Source organism: Trachemys scripta, chromosome 10 (genome assembly GCF_013100865.1).
Source record: "Trachemys scripta elegans isolate TJP31775 chromosome 10, CAS_Tse_1.0, whole genome shotgun sequence".
Classification (NCBI taxonomy): Eukaryota; Metazoa; Chordata; order Testudines; family Emydidae; genus Trachemys; species Trachemys scripta.
In genome coordinates, this window is record NC_048307.1 from 67,469,847 (window position 1) to 67,484,319 (window position 14,473).

Sequence of the window (14,473 nt, forward strand, 5' to 3'; positions counted from 1 at the left end):
TTCGACCACATTACCCCTCTCTTTTCATCCCTCCCCCCCCACCCCGTAGGCTCTCCCATCCCTGCTGCATAAATACAAATTACTAGTCTTTGCTTTTAAGGTCCTCCACAGCTGATCCCTGCCCTCTCTCTTACTGCTACTGAGATGTCGCATCTCCTCCACCAGTGATGCCAGTCTTCATCACCCATTTGTTTAAGTTTTGAACACACATGCATAGAGAGAGCTCCCCAGAAACACTCACAAAGATCACTTCATCCTACTTCAAATCCCTCCTTAAAACCTTCCCTGGCCATTTCCTTTGCCAAAATGCTAATGGTTAGACAGCTGATGTCCTGTTACCTCTGTTTATCAGACTGATCAGTATTGTCTCACTGTTTACTTGGGTTTCCCCCATCTGTTTGTTGCATCCTTGATTTAGTCCTATGTGGAACACATGATTTGTTCAAGAGATAATGATAGCTAAATCGCTTGGTAATGGTCACCATAATATAATTAAATTTAACATCCTTGTACAGGGGTGCAGGAAGTAGGGGTTCTGGGGGTACAGTAGCTTGAAGTGGTTTCCATCATATACAAGGTTTACAGTTTTGTTCAATGGCTTTCAGCATCCCCACTATAAAAACTGCTCCGATGCCACTGTCCTTGTAGGGCAGAAAAATACCCCCAAAATCCCACTACAGTAACATTTAACTTAAAAAAGGGAACTACACAAAAATTAGGACGCTTGTTAGATGTAAATTAAAGGAAGCTGTGACATGGTTTAAATGCCTGCAAGCAGCATAGGTGCTATTTAAAAACACTATATTAGAGACTGACTCAATGCATACCCCAAATCAAAAAAGACAATAAGAGGACCAAAAGAATGTCACCATGACTCAAAGCAGAGTAATGGAGGCTATCAGAGGCAAAAAGGCATCCTTTAAAATTTGGAAGTCAAATCCTAGTGAGGGCAATAGGAAGGTGCTCAAACTGGCAGGTGAAGTGTAAGAGTACAAAAAGGCAGGCCACGACAGCATTTGAGAAGCAATTTGCAAAAGATGCAAAAACTAATCGTAAGATTTTTTTAAGTACATCAGAAGCAGGAAGCCTCATGAACAGTCACTGGGGCCTCTAGCCAACCAAGGTATTAATGGAAAACTCAAGGAAAACAAAGCCACTGCAGAGAAGCTAAATGAATTCTTTGCATCAATCTTTGCTGCAGAGGATGTAGTGGAGATACCCACATCAGAGCTATCCTTCTTGGCAATAGATCTGAAGAACTGCCCCACACTGATGTGTCAGTAGAAGAGGTTTTAAAACAAACTGATAAATTAAACAGTAATAAGCCACCAGGACCAGATGGTATTCACCCAAGAGTTCTGAAGGAACTCAAATATGAAATTGCAGAACTACTAACTGTAGTACATAACTTATCATTGAAAAAAGCCTCTATACCAGATGACTGGAAGGTAGATAATGTAACACCAATTTTTAAAAAGTGCTCCAGAGGCAATCCTGCCAATTACAGGCCAGAGAGTCTAACTTCAGTTCCAGGCAAATTGGTTGAAACTTCAGCGAAGAACAGAATTATTACACACACAAATAAACATGATTTGTTAGGGAAGAGTCAACACAGCTTTTGTAAAGGGAAGATGTGCCTCACCAATGTAATAGATTTCTTTGAGGGAATCAACAAGCATGTGGACAAAGGGGATCCAGTGGATGTAGTGTACTTGAATTTTCAGAAAGCCTTTGACAAGGTCCTTCACCAAAAGCTCTTAAAGGAAACTAACCAGTCATGGGATAAGAGGGGAGGTTCTTTAATGGATCAGTAACTGGTTAAAAGCTAGGCAACAAAGGGTAGGAATAATGGTCAGTTTTCACAATGGAGAGAAGCAAACAATGGGGTCCCTCAAGGATCTGTACTGGGATCTGTGCTGGTCAACATAATCATTAATGATCTGGAAATGGGAATAAAAAGTTATGTGGCAAAGTTCGCAGACGACACAAAATTATTCAAGATAGTTAAGTCATGGGTGGCGGGTGAGCTCCCATTTTGGGGAGGTTAACCTGCTGGCCCTGCCCCTTCCACCCAAGGCCCCATCCGCCCACATGCTGGAGCCCCCCAAAACCTGCCCCCCTAACAGGAAGAGTCCTGAGGCCCTCCGCCCCGCAACCAGAAGAGCCGCGGATAGCCCACCCCAGCCACCACCTAAGGCCGGCCCCCCCAGCCCCAGCGCTGGGCCAGGCCGCTCGCAGCGCCAGGCCAAGCTGCCTCCCACCCGAGTGCCAGGCAGAGTCGGCAACCCCTCCCCCTGTCCAAGCTGGTGGCCCCAGTGCCCGCTGCTTGCTCGCAGCATCCCTCCTCACTCCCCTGCTCCTAAGAAGTAACGCGGGGAGCAGCAGGCAGGGCCGGCTCTAACTTTTTTGCTGCCCCAAGCAGCAAAAAAAAGCACCGCCCCGCCGAGACCCCCGGCCAAGCGCCGCACCACCGGAAACTCCCCCCCCCCGCGCCCCGCCCCCCGCCGCCCCCCCGCCGCTCCCCCGCCGAGTGCTGCCGGAACCCCCCCCCCAGCGCCGCACCACCGGAGCCCACTCTCCCGCCGCCCGCCGAGCCGCCGGAACCCCCCCCTGAGCGCCGTGCTCCGCGCCGCCGGAGCACCCCCCCCCCNAGCCCCCCCCCCCCGCGGAATGCCGCGCTGCCCCCTGCCACCCCAAGATTGGCCGCCCCTTACCAGGTGCCGCCCCAAGCATGTGCTTGGTTGCCTGGTGCCTGGAGCTGGCCCTGGCAGCAGGGACCTGGAGTGCATGTAAGTAGGTGGCGCAGCGGGGGGGTGGCCTCGAGGAAAGGGCAGGGTCACCGCGGTCCAGGTGTCCCTCAGGGGGTGGTTGCGCCAGGGAAGGCAAAGCCTTCCTTGGTCTATTATACCCACCACCTAAGAGTTAAGTCCAAAGCAGACTGTGTAGAGCTACAGGAGGCTTTCACAAAACTGGGTGAGTGGGCAACAAAATGGTAAATGAAAATCAACATTGATAAGTGAAAAGTAATGCACATTATTTTTTCCCAATCTCAACTACATATAAATAAAGATGGATTCTAAATTAGCTGTTACCACTTAAGAAAGATCTTGGAGTCACTGTAGATTGTTCTCTGAAAATTTCCGCTCAATGAGCAGCAATGGTCAAAAAAGGCTAGGATCTATTAGGAAATGGAAAAAGCAACAGAGAGTCCTGTGGCACCTTTAAGACTAACAGAAGTATTGGGAGCATAAGCTTTCGTGGGTAAGAACCTCACTTCTTCAGACTTGCATCTGAAGAAGTGAGGTTCTCACCCACGAAAGCTTATGCTCCCAATACGTCTGTTAGTCTTAAAGGTGCCACAGGACTCTCTGTTGCTTTTTACAGATTCAAACTAACACGACTACCCCTCTGATACTAGGAAATGGAAAGAAAAGATGACAGAAAATATCATAATGCCACTTCATAAATTCATGGTGAGCCCAAACCTTGAATACTGTGTCCAGTTCTGTTTGCTCCATCTCTAAAAGGATATAGTGTAACTGGAAAAGTTTCAGAGAAGGGCAACAAAGATGATGAAAGGTGTGGAGTGGCTTCCATATAAGGAAAGACTAAAAAGATTAGGGCTATTCAGCTTAGAAAAGAGATGACTAGGAGGTGATATTATAGGAGGTCTATAAAATGAATGATGGGGGAAAAAGTGAATAGAGAAGTAGTATTCACTCCTTTCCCACAATGGAAAAACCAGCATCACCTGATAAAATTAACAGGCAGCAGATTTCATATAAACAAGGAGGAAGTAGTTTTTCCACACAATGCACAATTAACCTGTGGAAATCATTGCCATGGGATGTTGTGATGGCCAAAAGTATAACTAGATTAAAAAAAGAAATAAGTAAGTTCATGAAGGAGAAGTCCATCAATGGCCAGTAGCAAAGATGGTCAGGGATGCAACCCCATGCTTGGGCAATCCTAAACCTCTGACTTCCAGAAGCAGGGAGGGGATGATAGGGAAGACAAATGCCCTGCTCTGTAAACTCTCCCTGAAACTTTGGTACTTGCTACGGCTGGAGACAGAATACTGGCCTAGATGGACCATTGGTCTGACCCAGTATGGCAACTCTTATACACCTGTTGTTTGAATTCAGACTTTTATTGTACAGGGTAGGGACTGTCTCTTTGTTCTGTGTTAGTACGGTACATACCACACTGAGGCCCGATCCATGATGGGTCCAAATTCTTGAATGCATCATTTTGATATATACAGTCAGAGTTCAAAAGCTTTAAAACCAACCAGATTCAAATACTTTGGTGATGGGAGGCTATATAAATATCTACATAAAAATACAGACAATGTATTGTGTTGAAAAAGACTACCCACCATATGAATACCTTTTGTATGAACTTCTCCCCAATGGTACATAACTAGTTGTTTGTTTTTTTTAAACAAATAACTTTTCTTCTTTTCTCTTTCTTTTATAATAATTAGCTTTAGCTGCCATCATGATGTTAGTATAACTGACTTGACGACTCAAAATGGCCATTTGGAAGGAGATTGGTGAATGCTTGCCAGCTCTTGTATGTGAAACAGTCACTTCTAGTAGCACTGCATATGAGGCAATGCAAGGCAGGAGCAGCATAAATGCTGGATATAGAATATCCTGGAGTCTGCCAGGTGACAGTTGCAACATGATCCCAGAGTAGCAACTTCTTCAGATAACCAGGCAGAGCCAGAAGCTATCTAGAATTACTTCTAATTCTGGGGCAGCCACAGTACATTTTGCATGTAATCAGCATTCACTTTTATGAATTGGGGTCTCTATCAGTTAAACTACAAACAGGTAAAAATATATAAACATGAGAAATATAAAACAAATGTCCTTTCCACTGTGTTTAGATCGATTTATTTACTGAACTGTACCTGTAATTTCTGAGATACAGATTCACATTCTGTCATTAGCTGGGGTATAATTTCACCCTGCTTTCGAAGATCCTCCAATTCCTATAAAAACAAACAAAACAAAAAACAAAACAAAAAAAGGGAAAATTATAACAAACTTCAGTTTAAAAAAAAAGTAATTTGAAGCTATGAAATTAGTTTGCACAAGTATATTGTATGCCACACAACACTGGGATTTAAAATAACTGAAAATGTTTTCGCTTTATAAATGGCAGTTGTTAATTTAATAAATTAAATATGATAATATTCATTTCTGCACCACATTTAATCATTTGACTACATAGTTTCTACACCTGAGCATAATCTAATCTCCAGCTAGTTATATTTATGAATTCTCACTACACAGACACATATTCAATGAGACAGAGAGAAATCTAAAACGCAATAATGCTAAAAGAGACCTGGCAGACAGCAAATTAGATAGGAGTTTGCAATGATATATGGCAGTAAAAAAGGTCACTGGAATTTTGAGCTGTATATGTAAAAACATCACAGAGCACAGAGATAATAGGCCTGAGCATATACATCTAGAGCTCTGAGCAACACCACCTGGGATACTGTATTCAACTCTGAGCACACATTACTAGAATAATATGGACAAACAGAAGGGAGTTAGAAATGAGTAACAAGACAAGTAGGTGGCTGGAGAGATGGATTTAAGAGGAAAGTTAAAAAGAGTTTGTTGCTCTGCTAACAGCAAAGGCAGTGGTGAAGTGGGGAACATATTTGAAGAATGTAAATACCAAGGGCCAAATCACCCCCCCCCCTCATTTAAAACTGCAGAAACTGACTTTCTAGGTGAAAACACCCACAAGGATCTGCTCTGGAGATTTCCCCTAGAGTCCAGGAGGAGGCAGGCTGCAATCTGTGGAGCAGGCTACAGGATCCACCTCCAAACATGTATTTTATTTCCTCAGATATTCTAAAAAGATAAATAAAGATAAAATGTGTCCAGCCTCGGCAGTCCTGAGTCTAGTCTGATATAGGATAGCCAAGCCATATCACACATCACAAGTAGAGAGGTGGGATATGTGACATCTTCTCTTCCAGGTACTGGTGATCTCACAGCAGAATAAGAGTACATAGGAATACGTACTCCATGCTCGACCAAAAAATTGTGCAACAAAAAACATTTCCTCAATATCTCCAGATTCTGTTCCTCCAGGTACAATACCATTTCTCACATTTCAGTTCCCACCCAATTTTTAAAAGAATCTGGTCTATTCCAGAGTGGATTTTTATTTGCTTCCAAACTTTTTTCCAAAAATACCAGCCCACCCAGAAACTGAGCTTTCTTGATGAGTGATTCTATTACCCAGGACATCTCCAATATTTTGTGTGTTCTTCTCCAACTTTGTGACCATTACTTTACAGCATTAATGTAAAGGGTCAAATTGCTTGTTAGCATGGACTGTTTCTGTCCACCAGGTTGAAATCAATTAAAATCCGCTTTAATGCAAAAAAAGCTGTTAACTGTGACACAGAGGCTCTATTACTGTGTGTCAGCAAGTCTGGTCAGGCCTGACAATCACAGCACCTCCCACAGTGGGGTCATGATATGGATTTAAAAGGTGACATGTAATAGATCGTTTGAAATCTAACAGCACAACGGTTATTAAAGTCACCATGAAAGCTTTGTAACAACTCTGTAGATGAAATTATGTATACTCTCTGATATGTCCTGGAAACTGTAAACAAAGATGACAAAACAGGCTTTTTTTTATATAAAGGACAATGAAAATATGGCAGCAGATTCCCTGTCAGGAAAGAGGATTCTGACCTGCTGCCTCTGGGCAGCGAGTGGCTAGCCCTGCTGCAGCTTTGTAAGTGGGGGAGAAGTGACCCTACAAGCATCCCAGGGCCAAAGGACAAGGATTTGTGTTGGTATCAGGTGATGAGTTTCAGTTGGCCTGACCAATTCCATGTTCCCCAACTATGGTTATAATCTGTATCTAAAACGTGTCAAATAATGTGTCACTGGAAAACTAATAACTCACTGATCATTAATATACTTGTGTGATGGATGTATGCACTGTGTATTAAGAGTTATGGATCTATGTTGGAATGATTATTAAAATATGTTTAAGCCAGGCATGTCAGGGGGAGTTGGTAAACAAGTCTGTCCTAGACAAAGGCATGTTTGCTTCTCTGACCAGCCCCATCACCAGACAAACACAATGAAGGTCCAATTTACATATTAGGTAAACAAAGCTATGAGGGTAACAAATAGGGGAGGAGACAGTATGGCATCTACACCCAGCCCGAGAGAAGCTTGGTCCAGGATTTATTTTTCAAAAATACACTGCAGAGATTTACTGGTTTATAAAGACAGGGGATCTGAACCTCACATGATAACCAACTGAATCAACTGATTGTAAACAATATCACTGTACTATAAAAGTTTATCAAGTGTGTTATTTTATGAAAGCCTAAGATTCTCTGGTGATTAATATCATCGTAAAATGTATGTATTAACACTATATAAGGAATTATGGATACTTATTGATATTAGGCTTTACAGTACGTCCAAACAAAGGGAGAAACAGGTCCTTCCCAGACAGGAGGGAACATAGCAGCTATTTACCTGTCTCCTATGTAAATTAAGCCTGGTGGAATCAAAACAATGGAAGTCTTATACACATGCCGGGGAGTAGCAAGCCCCACAGCATGAGGTCATCCTGCCTCTTTAAATAAGATTGTTGAACTTTGGAAGTTATCAGCAAAGACAGAAGCCATCTTTAGCATCCATCACTAGGTGGACACAAGGGAACAGAACTCTTGCAAGCTGAGAAAGATGGGTCCTTCTACCAAAGAGGGGTTGAAGTCTGTGGGAGCTGAATTAAAGAAACCTGCATAGGCAAAAATCTTTCACCAAGGAAGACAAGGGAAGCCAGCATCTTGTACTTCTGTAAAAGGTCCTGACTGAAGGAAAGTCAGCCCTGGCTGAAAAGAAGCCCTGGTGACAGAAACAATATTGAACAAAGCCTGTACTTTGCTAGTTTACGTTTTTAGAGTTTTAGGTGCATATTTTCACTTTTTTTATTTGCTTGTGACCCTTTCCAAATTTATTCCTTTTACTTGGCATCAGTTAACCTATGTCTTGTTGTTAATAAATTCGCTTTATTTTTACCATAAATTAACTCAGTGCTGTGTTTGAAAGAAAGGTGAATTTACCTCAGTTAATTTAATAAGCTGTAATGTGCTTTTGTCTCTTTAAAGGAAAAATAAACATTATTATTTCTCTGAGCTGTCCAGGAGAGGGCTAGATACTTCAAGGCGCACACTGTTTGGGGGAAATTCGGGACTAGGAGTGTGATTGGGGTCACCTTGTTGGTTGTAAGCAAGGCTGGTGGAAGCCAGAGGGGGCTGCGGGGTGGTAGACAGGTTGGGGTCAGAGCTGCTAACCAGGGCTGTATAGCACACAGACACTTAGGGTGTCACCTGCATACTTGTAGGTTGGCTGTGAGCATCTGAGGCTGGAAGCTACAGCAGCAAAGCATTGTGAGGCATACAAGGGTTACAGGGCAAGTACTGACAAATCCTTACTGATCTGGATTACACCCCAGAACTCTGTGACAGTAACCTCCTGTGTTTATTTTGAGAAGAGAATCCCCATACATCTTTAAGCATTCTGATGCCTTGTATAGCTCTATGGCTTATATTTCTTTTTCCCAAAGCCTCTGCACCTCTTTCCATCCTTTCATTTTTCTCTCCTCCCTTTACTGTTCCCCAAATGGACAGAATTTCAGAGGTGCTTCTTTCATGGCTGCATTTGTGAGCAGGCTCCACGCTGGTTTGCCTTGCAAAGCCAAAAGCAGCTTATTTACGGTGGTTTAGAGCTAATCAGAAATCCACTACTGTAAGAAACAGTCTGAAATCAGGCTGGGGGTGCAGTTCATTCTCAAAAACGAATGGAAGCTAGGTCTGTAATATTCATGAGCCAATCATTTTTCTGGTTGATTTGGTGTCTGGAGAATGTGAACCTCAAGGAAAATGCTAGCACAAAGTGGGGGTTATTACATATGCTATTAGAGCAGAAAGGTTGGGAAAAAAGCATGACATTTTCCTTTGAAACTTGGTGCTGAAAACTACATTATATTTTTAACTGTGCATCAAAATCCATCTCCCTAACCTATCTCCTTGTACCATCTTAAAACTCCTTAATAGCACTGCTCTTTAGGAGCACCAGCTGAGACGTTATAATGGCACTAGGCAAGCTTCACTACACCTGCTGTCTGCATTTGCTCTTGAGTCCGCACAGAACATTTGGTTTCTACTGGGGGGGGGGGGGAGAACCTCAAAGATTCCATTATTTCCCCCCCCAGTCAGGGGCTATAAGTTTCCAACATTATTCGCCTTAGCAAAATGAATACCCTCTAAGATAAGATGAGAGATTTAGGAATTGTGAATGAATCTGTCAGTAACATCCTCTAATCTTAATCTCCATCTTGGACTTAATTCCTAAAATCAGAAGGTGTGGGGGCAAAATAGTAAAATATAAGATTCCACTGAAAGAGCCTCACCTGTCTTAACAAAGATACTAAATTCTCTTGTAAGGGATGTCTTTTTACTGACAAGCACCTTAAAGTAAACAGCTCCCCTCCTCCCATATGGTAAAGTGGGGACTGAGAGCAGTGATTCTGAGATTCTATTTTCAGTTCACTTGCTGTGTGACTTTGGGCAAGGCAATGAACCTCTCCAGCTCATTTCACCCATCTGTAAAATGAGGATACTCCAACTTACCTGTCTCAGCAGGTGTTATGCTGTTTAACCAATTAATGGTTTTAAGAGGCACTGAGATCCTCAGAAGTGTGAAGTATCATTTTTGTTAACAATTGTCAAACTCAAATGCCAAATCAGATTAAAAATTCAGAACCTACAGTGTTGTAAACAAGCGATTAGGGGACATGACTGGAGATCTAAAGAGTCTTACAGCAGCTAGAAAGAGCAGTAACTTTAAACGCTGGGCTCCTTTGACTGGGGTGACACACTGTATGTGTTGCTTTGTGTAGTGAAAAGCAGATGGGCCCACTCTGACTTTAAAGAATTTGTGCCATTTCTAAGTTTATTTTACTTACTAGTTCTTTGTCTTGAAGTTCTGATTCCAGTTCCTGGAGGCGCCTGTTCAGCTGTGCATTTCTTTCCTTCTCTTTATTTATTTCATTGCATTGTTCTTCTAGCTCTTCAATCTTTAAAAAAAGATCATAGCAAACTCCAATTCTCTGCAAATCTAGGGGCAGATCCTCAGCTGGTGTAAACCGTTCCAGCTCCACTGGAATCAATGGAGGTACGACAATTCACATCAACTGAGGATCTCCCCCCCTAGAGTATACCAGTTAGTACAACAGATCAAAGTTACCATTGTTATATTTAAAATGACGAACAACAAAGTAACCCATTTACACACATACTAGGCAGCCGCACAGGATGCATTTATTGTATCTCACATAGTGCGTTATGTAATTACATGGGACTGTGCAAAGCACTGGAATGTCATAATAAGAAATGAGGAGCAATGGTTGGGGTGCATAAAAATGGAAGTGCAAATGTAAGTATGAGCCAATAATCTATGGGGTTTTTTTTTTTTTAAATATGGCATGAGGAAGTAAGCTCTCTGGAGTTCCCAACATCATCTCCTCAAGGCCTGTCTATTATTCCAGCAGGAATAAGAGGGCTGGATACAGCATTAAAACTTAGCCAGAAGGATTAGTACAGTGTGACAGATGGTGCTTTGTTCTCTCAGACAGGGAATGAGCTTGCTGATTTTATATTTCTTCTAGCCACCTCTGGACTCAGATCTTGTGTGCTGCGCTGCTCCTAGGCCACCAGGCTCTCTCATTAATGTATTTTTAATTCTCACTGTTGGGTTACTCTGGGATTGTACTTGGCATCATTTTAAGGTAGACCAATGTGCAAAACTGTCTAACCCAATTAACACAGGAGAAAGAATTTCCCAGCACCCCATACTGGTGCAGCACCAATGCCTATTGAGAAACCTACTTGAGAGAAGAAACAAAGAAGAATCTCTCTCTCTGCAGGAAGATCCATGACATTGTATGCAGACAGTGGGGCTATATGAACCACAGAAAACATCTGACTGTTGGGCTATAGGTACCTTAACCACTGCGTCAGAATAAGGAAGCTTTTTGTGAACCTGCTAATTTTTGACTACACTTAGAGAGAAGTGGCACATTCGCACCTGGTCATGTCAATGAAAGCAGCTTTCCTATGTAACATTACACAAAAGCAAACATTGAGTAAATAATTTAGATTGCATGCTATGCTATTTAACTGTAATCTACTATTTCGATCAGCTATTTCTCCCTTATACATAAAAGAAACCTTCGCTGCTAGCCTTAACAATGAACTATTAACTCTTTGCTCTAGGAACCAGATTTATCTAACAACCTAATATTACCTTGATGCTAACAATTAGTGCCAGGCAATCTTGACACCCAGCATGGGTTAAGTGGTAGTCTAAATACAGTGAAAGCTTGTTGTGAAGCACTGATTTACTCTATGGGAATTATCTCCACATTCTGACAGTGACGTCCCCAAACTGCACACAAACAGATATACAATTTCCATCTTGCAAAACAGACTGAATTCCAATAGGCATTTTAGTGCCCTGACAGACAGGTAAGACAGGTTACATCTGTCTATCAGTGGCACTCCCACAAGCTATAGCATTCTTCACTGGAAGCCAAATGGCATGCAAAAAGGAATGAAAGTCATACCTACCCCTGAAAACAATAGAAAATCAAAAATCACTTGCAATCTGCGCTATACATTGAATGCCCCAGAGATCTGTATACGTGAAAGGCAAAAACAGCAGCAGCAACAGCCCCAGCTTTTTGGAAAGTAGCTTAAGATCAATAGGCTGAAATTATCACTACAAGCAGTATTCACGGAAACTGAATTCCTCTGTATTCAGCAGACTTGTACCAGTGCGTGGGCCAATTACAAGCTTTTGATAGATAGCACCATATTATTTTAGTGACAGTACAAGCTACTATTCTAAGCCAGGGTTTTTAAAAATCTAAATTTACATCTCCCAAGTGTTCTCTCTTGTGGTTCTCATTTGATCCCTGTACTACAGTGCTGTGAAATTACACATTCGGTAAGGAAGGGAAAAAGGCTTTTGGCAACGATCTCCAACAGGCTTATGGAGTGGAAATATGCGGCTTTTAAGCTGGTGGGCCTGATTCTCAGCCTGGCTCCTCCTCCCTTTTTATGCTTACAGTATTGTGGGTACAACTCATGTCATCACTTAGCTGTCTGATTTTGAGATTTAATTAGCATTATTGACAGGGTTAAATCAGCCACCTTACCACAATGAGTGAGCTCAAGGCATCAATATACTATAGCTAAATAACTTATGAGAAGAGTACACTATGGTAATCGTCTTCATTGGAATTCTCTTTCCTCGCATCCTACCCAACAGCATGGACAGACAATATTATAGCTCTACCAACCAGCGAGCATGGACTCTTGGGTGATATGCAAGTCCCAGCCCACCTACTGGCTCCCAGTTCTTTGCCTCCTGCATGCTGGAAGCAAGAAGTAGCCATCTCAGTCTCCTCTACTCCATTCTTCCTCTCTTTTTACTTTCTAGCACAAGAAAATACAACGAAGCAGCAGAGAAGCACAACACATGAGTACAAAAGAGATGCCATTGCCGTCTCTGTTCTGCCTAGGCTGAGAGAAGAGGCGCATCGGAAAAGGTTTAGAAAGAACCATATTAAGGATTTTTAAAGCTTAATTAATAATATTACAATAAATATGTATTTCAAAATGATAATTCAAAGAGTTTGGGTCTGGATTTTATAACTGGTGGGAATCTGAACTTTGTTTTTTGCTTCTGACCTTTGGTGCTGCTGCTGACAAGAGGAAGAAGAAATAGGAGAGGAGTCCCCAAGCCAGGGTTCTCTGGCATTTCAAATGGTGCTCTGGGTTCATTTTATCCTATCTAACCCACTCATGTTACCTTGTTCCTGAGTTGATCATTCTCTTCCTTGCATTCTGAAAACTGTTTTTTCCAGTGCTCTACACTGGCAGCAGATTCTTGGAGTGCAGAGGTCAGTCTGGCATTGCTCTCCCTTAGAGTCTGCAGCTCTGTTTCCCATTTCTTTACATTGGAAGAACTGAAAACAACAGGGTAGAGTTAGATTCACTAATGCTTTAGTTCCATTTAGTACTCTGTGAGAACACCTCATTGCAACAGTGGGTGGCAAGCTGAATTAGATACAGTATTCTACTGGAATGACCACTGCACATTGACCCTGTCAGAGAATATCGGACCTGCTCAAGTGTATAGATCACTTGTCTCTAATGAACAGTCCACAGACAATACAAATTCTAAAGCTACTATATCTAGCATAATAGATGCTCCATTAATTCAAGAAGGAGGAACTTGTGCTTTTGGAATCAAAAGTACTATTGTCAGTGCCAGATGTGAGGTTTAGATTAGATGTGTGGTGTCTGCAGTCATGGATTTTTACAGCATTCTTTACTTCCTGTCCTAAGCTGTACTGTATCAGTTTATAAAGCATGTTGGGATCTTTCAGGATGAAAGATAATACTATAGTATTTTATACAGTAAGCCAAGAAACATATATATACACTCTGTAGGTAAAATACTTTCACTTCTTTTGTTTGATTTTAAATATCTAGATAGCTATAAAATATTTAGGGTTACCATACGTCCAGTTTTTCCCGGACATGTCTGGCTTTTCGGCAATCAAACCCCCGTCCGAGGGGAATTGCCAAAAAGCCGAACATGTCCGGGGAAAAATACCGGCCGGGCACTTCTTCTCCCGCAGCTGCTCTGCGCTGGGGAAGGGCCGGCCGGGGGCACGGGGTCTGGAGGCTGCCTGGCAAACCGTAAAGCCGGTAGCGCTCGGGCAGCCCTTTTCGCGTGGCTGGGAGGGAGGAGGGGGAGTTAGGGCGGGGACTTTGGGGGAGAGGTGGGGAAAGGGCGGAGTTGGGGCGGGGCCGGGGTGGGAAGGAGGCGGGGCCAGGGCCCATGGAATGTCCTCTTTTTTTATTTTTTAAATATGGTAACCCTAAAATATTACTGTTGAAGAACTAAACGTTCCCGGACCTTCCAAGCTCCTGAAGTAAAGGGTGAGTGATGTGCCTTTTAAAGAGGTGAGGGACAATGGATGGAGGAAACTGAAAGCTCCCAGTATCTCAGTTACTAGCCTGTAGAAGTGACTACAGACACTAGGAATAAAAAAATTATCCCATTAAAAATTAAAAGGAGGGTTGATGTACTTCACCTGTCAGGAATGGTTTAGATAATACTTAGTCCTGCCATAAGTGCAGGGGACTGGATTAGATGACCTCTCAAGGTCCCTTCCAATTCTATGATTCATACACACTGTACGCAACCTTGAATAGGACCAATCCTATTCACCTTATTCATAAATGATCTGGAGAAAGGGGTAAACAGTTTGCAGATGATACTAAACTGCTCAAGATAGTTAAGACCAAAGCAGACTGTGAAGAACTTCA

At 42.5% G+C, this 14,473-nt stretch overlaps 1 protein-coding gene across 4 annotated transcripts in view; it reads right to left on the bottom strand.

Annotated features, from left to right (window-relative positions):
* The window catches only part of HOMER2 (homer scaffold protein 2), a 114,748-nt gene that overhangs the window by 7,610 nt on the left and 92,665 nt on the right, over window positions 1-14,473 (bottom strand). For all 4 annotated transcript variants that reach the window (XM_034783865.1, XM_034783863.1, XM_034783866.1 and 1 more), the window contains 3 exons: window positions 12,945-13,101; window positions 10,036-10,146; window positions 4,919-4,999 (listed from right to left, as the gene is read on the bottom strand). In XM_034783865.1, coding sequence (XP_034639756.1) covers window positions 4,919-4,999; window positions 10,036-10,146; window positions 12,945-13,101 — 349 coding nt within the window. The remainder of the gene's footprint in view (window positions 1-4,918; window positions 5,000-10,035; window positions 10,147-12,944; window positions 13,102-14,473) is intronic.